An 11,879-nucleotide genomic window follows, 5' to 3' on the forward strand; every position below is an offset into this window, starting at 1 on the left:
AGTTCACGGTACCCACTATGGGCTCATTTCTTTTATTTTTATCAATAAAAATTGCAAGCAAACTCCTTCACACTATCTAAATTGCATGAAAACATAAACCTTGCCCGATTTTTGTGCAGTTTAGACATTGCTCTGTCACATCCTTTTGCGGCAGCCTTTGGTTATAAATATGACTGAAAATCCGGAGTTTTTCTAAAGCTTCAGTACTTTTCGATATTTTCTATCAGTAAATATCGATTGATTAATTATATCATTTTAAAACACAGGTATCACAGTATCAAACATTTTGACAACCGTTTGCTGACTGTATAGGGCTCTAGTCTGACTACATTAACTCTGGTTGTAATTGGTTCAGGTCTGATTGGGTAAAAGCTGACTTAACATCTGGTCTGACTGGGTTTACTCTTGCTGTAACAGACAACATGCAGTATCAACCATTTGTCTTTTGGAGTTCCGAGTTTCCTGAATATATTCAGGCTATATGTGTTTAGATTGAGGCTTAAAGGAACAGTTCAACACTGAAGTCTCAGTCAGACAGCTTCATCTATGGGCTTTAGCCCACTGAGAGGATTAGCCTAGCTAAACACAAAGACTGGAAATAGGGGTAAACTCTTTGTGTGGCTCCATCAAGGGTGAACCTAACTTTATTTGGTTGTGATGAGTGTTTGTCCACTCTGGGCTTCCGTAGAGTTGAATATTTAGTTGATCTGGTTCAGAGGTTTAGGTGAGAGAGTTAGACGTTAGTTTGTGTTGTTTCAGAGAATTCTAATGATTTTAATGTAAACATCAGATTTTATTGTAAAACAGTAAAAACCTAAAATTGTGATGAATAGTTTGTGAACACACACACACACACACACACACACTTTCCTGTACAGGTTAGACTACTGGAATCTTATGAACTATCCCGGACTCTACTGTCTCTCTGCTATGTTCACTGTGGCTTCTGTCTCTGTTCTTCTGTATTTATGAAACTCTCTGTTAGAGTTCCTGTTATTGTTATTTATCAACATCAGTATTTATAAAAGAGATGCTCCAATAAACTATTACACTATGAAACTGTTCCTACGGTGATGAGTCACACAACTGCAACAAGCAGTACACACACAGCCAAAACTGCATCAGCTAACCAATGGAGAGTCTCGTCTCACATCCACTGAGGGTAAGACAGACAGAGAGACAGACATGTTTTGGGGCAAATTGATAGGTTTTGTTTATTATTAATAAGAGCACAGCAGTCAAACTCAGAGAAGTGATGTCACTCTATCACAGGCCCTTGGTGAATCGCTCCAGCAGGTCGTCTGTCCAGTATTCATGGTTCCAGCCAAGGAACCAGCCGGTGAAAGTGGGCGGTTCAAAACCCTGTTTCACCATCACTGTGGGAGTACGGGGGTCTCTGTCGGCGGGGTCACTCTCAATGTACTTGACAGCTGCAAACAAACATAAACAAAGCATCTGTGTTATCTGCTAGCATCTTGAATCTAGTCTGTCTTGTATTATTTCCTGATTCAGTGTAAAATGTAACAATTGATCCTGTCAGGTCTCTCTGAACCTGGTTTTAGACTAACATCATGTTTTGTCCTGAGAATACCCGGTGCATTTCATGCATTTTCATGTTTTTGGCCCTCTACAGTTTCTTACTGGATGTATAATCGGAGAGCTTGTGGGTTAAAAAATGTCATTGCTTCAAGTTAAACTTTCTGCATATGTTATTCCTCTTGGCTAATCCATTTCAGTCCCCATACTTGAAAGCTCTGTAAATATCAAACCCTTGTGAACTATAAGAAAACCTTGACAGACATGTATCTGATAATGCAGAACAATGGGGGGAAATATATACTATAAATTGCAGTACCATGAGTAAGCACCAAAACAAACTGACAAGATTGAGTGGAGCTCTCCCATTGCACCCATGATGTTTTTCTCAACCTCTCTGAGTTTGTTAGACCAACATCATATTTCAAACTGACTCCCTGTATGTTTCACCTGATGCTGCTGCCTCCGTCCTCTCCTCCTGCCTGGCATCATCTCCGATCCAAACAAACACCTGCAGGAGGACACTGGATGTTAGGACACACCGATGACAGGAAAGGGAGATTTTACCTCAGCAGTGGCTGGAGACTCACCTGGTCCCAGGTATCCAATACCATGACATCATCAGTAGCGAGGTCATCCTGTGTCAGCTCACCTGGAACCTCCTCCATCTGAACACACAGACACATATATATTTACTTCCTTCCTTTCCTTGCTGTTGTAATTTACAGTGAACTTCTAGCAAAATACATTCAATACCAAAACACAAAGTAAACCCAGAGCAACCACTTCATAGATGTGTATACCCAACTCAGCCTAGAATCTCAACTTTTGATTTTCAGTGGTATGATCAGTAGGCACAGGCTAAGTTGTCTCATGATGCATAATCATATTCACGTTACTTATGGTTCATCATAATGCATCTGGTATGAAATGGGTATAAGCCAACACTTAACATTTGTACTAAACATGCCCACTTTATTATTAACTGACGGCAGATTAAGAATTGTCCTTATCAACTGACGCCTTCTTGATTGTTTAAGAAATAAACCCTAACCCTGTTCCCTAAACCACCTCTATTTGGGATTTGGCTCTACCAAAAACCAAGTGATGCCTATGCAAACTCTGGAAACATCCTACCAACTACAGTGAATCTGCATCATACTCTTTAATGCTGGCCAATATGTTCTTGACCACTCATCTTTTAATACTTTAAATAGCATTGACATAGTCAACCCTGTTTCTTTTTTTTTTTCTTTAGGGGATATGTGCCAGGGGAGGGGTACGGGTGGGCGTGAGGGGTCTAATTGTTTGTTTGTATGTATTTGTTTGTTTATCTTGTTCTTGTTGGGAAAAAAAAACACACATTCTGTATGGACATTACTAAGTGGAAATGTTGTTAATATGTAAAAGCAATAAAGAAAGTTTAAAAATAAATAAATAAATAGCATTGACATAAATGCAGAAACTGTCATTATAGTGTTGGACGCTGATACACTGACCAGGAAATTTCCAGTCTTGTTGGAGCACGCAAACAGGCGAGGAGGATGAGCTTCAAAGTTATTCTTGTGTGACAATAGTCTTGATGTACGACAATAGTCTTCCTTCCCCCCCAACGCATCCCAGAATGCATCTGTTACCACAAACACAAAAACACAGACAACAGATCAGGTTCATTGGAATTCAACTGGTTTTACATTTTTCGGTCACCATGGACCAAACAGACAAAACAAACCTGGAGACCAACCCTTTACCTTCCTCATCCCCCTCCTTCAACTGGTTGGGGGTAACTTGCAGAATTCCAGCCAGTTTCTCAGCCCCCTGTGGCTCAACACAGCTGCTGTTCCTCCCTGTCCACATCCAACATCCAGAGGAGGAAACCAGGAGGAAGACATCACTGGAGTTAAGACAAGAAGCAGCCGGTTCCACCTGAGCAGAAAAGAGGAACGAATGAGCCAGGGAACAGATTAAATTAATGTAGTAATCAGCCCATATCAGTCTGATAACAGCATGATGTACCAGACGTGGTGTATAGGAACTAAAATAGGCAAAGAGATCACATTTACTCATACAACTTAAATATCCTGCAGTCTGGTCCTGACACAACTCAGTCTCTGTATGACTCTGGTCTTCAGTCTCACCTCCACAGCTCTGGTGTGGCCTGCAGGATTGGAGCGAACCTGGAAAAGGCGTGTATCTGCCTCCACTGATTGGCCGCCCTCTCTGGAAGTCCCACCTTTGTACACCACCATTGGTTGGCCCCCAAACAGGCTCATGAGGTGGTCAGGCTCTTTTCCCTGACCCACATTCACCTGCAGACAGACAGACCGGTGAGTGCAAAGCATCCCTTCTAAAAGGAAATCAATCCAGTGTCTAGGTGTTTTAAGAAGATTGGGTTCATGTTCCAGCTAGCTGTACCTGAACAGCACTTCCTCCTAGTTCATCATCCAGCTGGACAGCCAAGATGGCTGATGCTCCAATCTCATCCTGGCTAGACTCTGCCCCCTGCCTGAGAGAGAGAGAAAGAGAAACCCATAGATTTTGCCTTGAAAGTAAGTTCTTCTCTGTCAGTAATAGTTTGGGGAGGTGCACCTGTACAGACATACCTTGGAAAAATAAAAATAGTCCCAGGTTATTCCCATGCATACAAGCTTATTATTTATGAGTGACTTGTTCTAAAACAACTGACAACGTTCTTTGTAACTACATACACTCGTAAATACATTTTTGACCCCAATGCTCTTTGGAACATGTTGCATTGAACATTTAGCATAGGGAGTCGATATGGCCATGTCTGTGGGACACCTCACCTTGTGTAGATAAGAATACCTTGTCTATGGGAAATCTCACCACATGTAGATGATGTGACCCTTTCTGTGGTTGTGATGGTACTCATACAGGATGATGTAACTGTCTCCTCCATAGAACTGTCCAAGGACTGATGAATCAACAGGAACTTTGTCAGATCCTTCAATACGCCAGATCTACAGAGACAGGCAGAAAGAGATACCAACATAGAGTACATTTCAAGTAAAATTTGAGTGAAAATACATCTTCCCTGACTAGGATTTGAAAACACTTAAATGGACTGTAGTAGTTCAGTGCTATTTGTTCAGATGGGGTTGTGATAGGTTAGACAAACAGAGACCAGTCATTACCTTTTTCTCCCCATCTCCTTGGTCAACCATCCCATACTGTGCCGACATTGCATCTGAATCGTGGAGCTTTGACACATCAAATTGAACCTGTACAGTTAGAAGAGTTAGTTTAAGGAGGCAGAGCAGTTCTCTGAACAGGTCCTCAACTTAATTCTGAACCTGGTTTACCTTCTCTATATTTGCAATCTGATTAGATACATAGGCCGTTCCCATGCCAACAGTGTCATCAGAGTCCCTCCAGTCTTTAAAGAACTGTTTGAAGAGTGGAGTCTCTCCATACTCAGGAAGGACCTGAACCTGAGGGGGTGATCATGTTAGGAAGTTAAGATGCTTTGATCTGTCATCTTTAGTCACATAGTTTTTCAGGTTTGCACTTCAGTGGATAATTAAATTTGTATCAGTATTGACCAATATGTGTATATGTTTACCTGTGTGTGTGCCGGGTAGTTCATCTTGTGAATGAACTGCTCTGAGCTCTTCAGAACAGCATGACGCTCCTCATTGTTTGCATCCTTTCCTACACACACACAGAGATGTACACCGCAAACCAAATTAGTAGATAGAGACAGCCTGATCAATATCTTGAATACAGGTGATCAGCTACTTGTGTGTTTTTTCTCATTAACCAATCAGATTAAAGACTACTTCGCAGAGCTATTTCCAAGAACAGTTTGTTTTTGAATCAGTCTGAGCTGGCCCCAGACCACTCTGTTTGGAATAAGACCAGTGCAACTAGTTAAAGATCAGTCAAATGTGGCTTCAGACAAGTCTATTTGGATCCAAATCGGCCTAAATTGTTAAAGAATGAGACTAAACTGGTTTCAGACCACTGTTATCATAAAGAGAAAAATGTGAACCTTTCCAGACAAAGATTTGTCCATTTGCTCCATTGTCCAGGATGTAACACTCGCAGGACTGCAGTGCAGACTGAGGAAATGGATTTTGCTCTGCTGTCAAGGTAACCTCAATGTCTCCATCTGCATTGGACACCTGGCAACAGGTAGACAGACAGGCACAGACGCACAGACAGACAGACAGACAGACAGACAGACAGACAGACAAACTAACAGTTAAACACTGGGAAACTCTGGGAGTGAAAGTCTTTCCCAAGATACTTTGAACTGGCATCATTACTCCCTTTAATTGGCATGCAACGGACGAGAATCAGTAGTGTTGCCAACCGTCCCATATTAGCCAGTATATCCTGTATCTCCAGCTAAACTGGTGTGTCCCTAACGGGATGTTCCTTGTCCTGTATTCAAATCACTTCTATTTAATCACTAGACTCAGATTATCAGACACAGCCGATAGCCCGTCATGCACATCATGTCCACCATGTGTCACCTGTCATCCAATCACAGCCCCTCGCCCATGCATCAGATATACAGCATCAGAAGCACTGAAATTCATTTTAGTTTATGGATGGTGTTGTTCATTTGCTTTGTGGCAAACAGGCGTGAAAAAATATTGATAAATCGCTAAGAAAAGCAAATACTTTGTAGCAACAGCAAACAATGGGGAGGAAAGAAGATATGCAATAAGATGTGAGGGAATTTTCAATAGGAGACGGAGGTCAGCCTAACACAGCATGCTGCTACAGAGACGCACAAGAAGGCCACACGAGCAAAAGGTGCAATGTATATCGATGCATATTTTGTGACAAAAAAAATACATTTAAGCTGTCAAGGGCCGTAAGACATATCCATAAAAAAAATAGAACTTAGTTAGTCATGCCTCTCTTTTTGATTAAACCAGTTCTTTTGGACTGTCAGACGTCAATAAGGGGTCCGAAGTTAAGAATGGAAAAACTTTCAGTTTTAGTAATACTACATATCAAATGAACATTTCTTGCGTATGGACTACATCCACACACCATACCCACACTGCTGTGGCACTGAGTTGCAAATACAATATATTGTCCCTTTTTTTGGCAGTGAAAAAGTGAACAACCCTATAAAACTGTGACAGTTACAGTGTGCAGACTAAATGAAAATATCCAAGTTACCTTGTAAAGTTTTGCAACTTTCCTGTTAGCAGAATCCATTTTGGTATCATCACTGTGAGCTTCAGGAAGCTCCGGTTTCTCCCCAAGGATCTGAACAAAGAGGTCGGATTTCACCAGGTTGAAAGGCAGAACACACTGCCTGTAATGCTATCCTTTAACCCACTGTCAGTCACCTGATGACCATTTAGCCTTTTATTTATCCGTATAAACAAAAATCTGAAGCTAGAAATCTGCAGTGCAACTACAAATCTGCTCTTCAACAATCTTAGTACTTCTCAAGTTGCTAGTCAAACTATTAACAATGGCAAAGCACAGAAGAGAGTCCTCGCCCCAAAAAACAGTTAACTACAATATTTGGCACAAGTAATTAATATCATACATAATATTAGTTGTGGTATTGCTATATTATTCCCTCATGTGAAATGCTTAGCTGGTGTCATCACCTCCAGCATCCTTTCTGGCTCCGAACCATCGTCACAAACAATCAGTTTTGCTCTGCCACACCGCTCATCGTCACGGATACCTTTAGACACCTGTCATTCAAACAATTAATTAATTAATTAATTGTTAATTAATAAATCAATTATGTAATGATACAAGTTGATATCACAGAATACTAATGATGTGATCAAGTACTGTCAACACTCACTATTGTGGCCTTCAGTCTTTCAAAGCGGTTGCTATGGGAACCCGACCACTGGATGATTTCCTGTAGAGAGAGAAACAGGTAACAGTACAGCTCTCTCTTCCTGTCTTTCTCTATATTTGTATATATTCTGTCTATATTCTGCCTGCACCACCTCATCTGACTGTTCTCTCTGTTTCACACTGCAGTTCTACCTCTCTCCCTGTCTTTCTTTTAGTATGTCCCCCTGTCTGCCTGTCTTACCATTATGTCTCAAAACTCTGTCTAACATGACCAGATGTCTCTTTTTGTTTCTCACTCACAGCATGTCTCACATGTCTCATTTATTTACCTGTTTCACCTTCCTGTCTGTCTTTCTGTCTGCAGCACTCACTCACCTCTGACTGACTGTCTCACCATACGCTATTATCGTACTCTTAGCCTGCCCATCCTGCTTGTTTCATCTTTTCACCCATTTTTTCTGCCAGTCTTACCTTTCTGTCTGTCTCTCTCTGCCAGTCTTACCTCCCATTCTCTCCCTCTATTCTGGTCTCTTCTATCCATCTCCTATTTCACTGCCTAACCGCTTAAGCCATTCTTTCTGTCGGCTTGCCCCTCCTGATTGTCTCACCTGACCTCTTTAGGTACTGTACTCTCCAGCACCATGAATGCAGAAAGAAATTAGTCCTCTGGTTTGTGGTTCTCAGGGAACTCTCTATTGAATAGTTCCTCTTCAAAAATAATTGTTTAGTCCTCAAACACCTACAGTGTTCATGGCAGAGTATTGTCTGCCAACTTCCTCTCCTCTATCTCTCAATCCTGCCCTACAGGCCTTTTTGTCTGTGAGTTTGTCACCTGTTTATCTCTTTTCTGGTCTCACCTTTCCACCTCCTCACTCTTTTACCTGTCTCATCTCTCTGTCTATCTATTTTGGCCTGTTTCACCCAGTCCACCTGTCCCATCTCTTTCCGCTTCACCCCTTCCCCTGCCTCACCTCTCCCAGGTCCAGTATAAAACTGTCTCCCTTGTTGAAACTGTCCCAGGTCACAGGAACCTCTGTTGCTCTGACGACGCGTCGACCTTTTACTTGCAGCAGCCTCTGAACTTCTACGTCATTGGTCACCACGTGGTTGAACCCTGATGCCACGCCCCCTTTCTGTGAGAGAGAAGGTGTTGTCCTCAAGGGAAGAATTCACTGAACTTGAATCAAAGTGGTAACTCTTCGTACAGAGAGGGTCTTTCAGTTAACGATGAATAATTTGTGTCTTTTTTTCTTCTGGATCAGTAGCAATGTCAGCACTGCTAATCCTGTTTATAATATCTCATTATGAATTTACGTTTCCAAAACAATTCAGAAAGTAAAGTTATAGTTCTTATTAAAATAAATATTAACATGATGACACATAAAAGACAAAAACACACAAGAGCACTAATTCAAATACAAGAAAAGAATTATGTTATCCACAAGCAATGAGCTCCTGTTGTTACCATGTACTTGAGTCCTTTCTTGAAGTACCCGGTGAAGGTACTGGACTCATGGCCCTGAACTTCGCGATACTGGATTGGCAACCCATGTAGATAGTCATCCATCTGCACTGTAAAGATGACTGCTGCGCCACTCTCATCCTGTGAGCACTCTGAGCCTGAGAGACCAAACAGAGAACATAACCACGGTTACATCACCATCAGCAAAATGGTTACTAACATCTAAAACTACTAAGACTTTAAGTAATAATTTGTTGTCAAGTCAAAGCAACCAATTCAAAGAGTGTATCTGACTGTTGGTGTCCCTCAGGGTTCAACTCTAAGGCCACTCCTGGTTGGGAGGATCAAGACTACATTCATAATGAAATAATACACCATAAAAAGAGTGAGCAAAGAATTATTTTTATTAGTCATTATTAATCATTTATTCTGGTATATTTAGTAAATTATACATTGCAGTAGCAGTACATGATGTATTGTTGTGCCTGGACAGAAGTGCAGGTTTTACTGCAGGTGTAGTTGTAGTACTGTATGATGTTTTACAGAAGGTGTCCATGAATTTTGTAGTAATACTGTATAATGCATTGAAGAAATTGTTCATTAAGTTTTGCAGTAACATTGCAAGTACTGCAATACCTTGCCAGTAGTGCAGATCGTACTGCATGGTTCCGTTGCGGTTCTTAATAGTATGAAGAACAAGGTAAGCATCTCCGGTGAAGAACCCTCCATGGAGATTCTCAGTAACAGGAACAAGGTCCATTTTCTCCACCCGCCACACCTGAAGTCCCGCCTTCTGACCTGCATTCTCAAACTCTGGGTGGTGCACCATGATGTCACTGGAAGGGGGGCAGAGACACAGAACACCTTAATAAATAAAATGAAAGCGGTGGGCTTTTGTTTATTTCACAAAAATTAAAGGAGTTTTAATTTCAATAATGATTTTGGCTTCCCACAATCATGATGCCATGGTGTGCTTGTCCATAGGTTTTGTCATGTGTGGAAAAGGTTTCAAAATGTTTGTTGTTATATTTTAGCCACAAGAGTACATCACCACTACTTCAAAAACACATTAAATTATTTTTTTTAATGTATGTATTTATTATTAGTATTGCCATTATCATTGTTCTTGTTATTGTCATTGTAAAGATGTGTTAAAAGTGAAACAGGCTTTGAGAGACAGTTTGATAGAGTGAGACAATTATGCTGACAGGGACACAGACAGGCTGACAGAGACATATACAGTACAGGTTGACATGAGGATCGACAGGCTGAAAGAGAGACAGACAGGCCTGAAAGAACAACAGTACATCACCACTACCTAAAATATGCTTCTTTTTTTTTAAATGTATTGATTTACCAGTCAGAGTCCGGGAGGCAGACACAATGTGCTTTTAACAATAGACTAATAATAGATAATAATTATAATAATATTACTATTATTCACAAGCTGGGTGAATTGGAACGATACAGAGATGAATATGCCGGTCTGTGGAGGTAGTGGTAGCCAGGCTGGTATGTTCTTCTCTGTATCGTTCCAATTTAACAGTGACCAGCAAAATTTCTTGGATAAAATGCAAATGTTTGTGGGTGGAGCTATCCATGGAAGTTGGCAGACAATACTCTGCCATGAACATTGTAGGTGTTTGAGGACTAAACTATTTTAAGGACTTTTTGAAGAGGACCACAAACCAGAGGACTTCTTTCTTTCTGCATTCATGGTGCTGGAGAGTATAGTACCTAAAGTAGGAGCTTAAAAGGTTCCTCTAAAAAGGGTTCTAGGAACTAAAATAGGTCATAGTTCCTGCAGTGCAGAATCAATTTTAAAGGTGTGGTTTCTACCAGTTCCTTTATATGGAAAAGTTCCAGCAGTCCAAACACGCCTAATGATGTCATATGCAGAGGGAAGAGATAAACATTTATGTTGGCAGAATTACAATTGGCAGAAAAAACTCACATCGGTGTTATGTTACTTCAGATTACAATCAAGTTTAGTTTCTTCTATAAGTAGGTGCAATAATATGCAGCTTGAGAAAAAAAATGAGTACATGTCTTTTCTTACTCTGATATATTGGAAGTAGGCTATTTTCTTTTTTGTTACAGAATAAATATCTTCTCTTGTGCACAGTGTAATGTCTATCAGTTATAGGACCACAGGGATAAATGGATTGACTAATCTTATTAAAGTACAAAACACATTTGCTGCATCTGAGAGAAATAGGAAGTGACTCCCAGTTGCACAGATAGGCAAATAGGCATTTTTTTGTGGATTGGAGAATATATAATGATTGATTTACATGACAAATTCACCATTTAACAAGTAAAAACCACAAAACGAGTTACCATCTTTTAAGTTGAAGTAAAACAAACAAAATAAACTTGTCTGCGCATTATAGCGATGAATTACTGGATAAGGAAATGAGGAAATAACGTTGTAGGTGTTGTTGTTGACGGTTTACAGGTAGCATTGTTACTGTTTTGATAAGCTGGAGGAGTCAGGGAAATAATGAAGAGGTAAAGCAAAACTCACCGTCAGTGATTGTTTGTTGGAAGCTGCTGGATGGAAAGTGTTGCAGCCGAGAGCTGAGTTCCACCTGAGACGCTGACAATGTAGGGAGGGGCTGTGGGGGAGGTGCTACAGGTAACTTTACCTGTGAAAACAGGCGCTCCTCCTCTACCACCGATGTACCAGCTGTCACACCCAGGTAGTAGGAATAGGCTACATAGAACGCCCAAACCACACCTGAAACTCAAGACCAGAGGCCCTGCTCATGTTCGGGGGTTAAACACAGTCTATGGGTTAAACCTTGTAGCGGGTTTGACAAGGTTTTAATTCGGGGTGCCAGTCAGAGTCAAATCTGACAAATAAAAATTAAATGCAAACAAAAAATAGTCAACCTGCACAAAATAAGACATAAACAAGAGCCACAAAACAATCACACAAAACAGCAATGCGATTCCAAATATATATATATTATCAAATCCCACTTTGAAGAAGCTGGAACCAAGGCTAAATAGCATATTGTGAACCAAATTTGCTGCTTAAAAATCCTGTGATGTGATTTGTTAGCAGAGT

At 40.7% G+C, this 11,879-nt stretch overlaps 1 protein-coding gene across 1 annotated transcript; it reads right to left on the reverse strand.

Annotated features, from left to right (window-relative positions):
* Positions 1–1,186: 1,186 nt before the first annotated feature.
* Positions 1,187–11,453, reverse strand: LOC132974268 (gelsolin-like). The gene is made up of 19 exons (XM_061038188.1): positions 11,334–11,453; positions 9,443–9,642; positions 8,810–8,964; positions 8,316–8,477; positions 7,346–7,405; positions 7,140–7,229; positions 6,697–6,786; positions 5,549–5,681; positions 5,120–5,208; positions 4,860–4,988; positions 4,692–4,778; positions 4,384–4,517; positions 3,952–4,042; positions 3,675–3,845; positions 3,288–3,462; positions 3,036–3,166; positions 2,127–2,204; positions 1,987–2,047; positions 1,187–1,430 (listed from the first exon to the last, which is right to left on the reverse strand). Exons 2-19 carry the CDS (start codon positions 9,633–9,635, stop codon positions 1,267–1,269), a joined length of 2,193 nt encoding a protein of 730 aa, XP_060894171.1. The 5' UTR covers positions 9,636–9,642; positions 11,334–11,453; the 3' UTR covers positions 1,187–1,266.
* Positions 11,454–11,879: the final 426 nt, after the last annotated feature.

This window comes from Labrus mixtus, chromosome 5, assembly GCF_963584025.1.
Source record: "Labrus mixtus chromosome 5, fLabMix1.1, whole genome shotgun sequence".
In the NCBI taxonomy this organism is placed as follows: Eukaryota; Metazoa; Chordata; class Actinopteri; order Labriformes; family Labridae; genus Labrus; species Labrus mixtus.

Excerpts from the sequence above, each read along its gene's own strand:
- LOC132974268 (XM_061038188.1), bottom strand. The coding sequence starts at position 9,635 with ATGGTGCACCACCCAGAGTTTGAGAATGCAGGTCAGAAGGCGGGACTT. Across the intron at positions 5,209-5,548 it reads ACAAATCTTTGTCTGGAAAG|GAAAGGATGCAAACAATGAG; the intron begins GTTCACATTTTT and ends GTGTGTGTGTAG. Across the intron at positions 2,205-3,035 it reads ACAAGACTGGAAATTTCCTG|ATGGAGGAGGTTCCAGGTGA; the intron begins GTCAGTGTATCA and ends CTGTGTGTTCAG.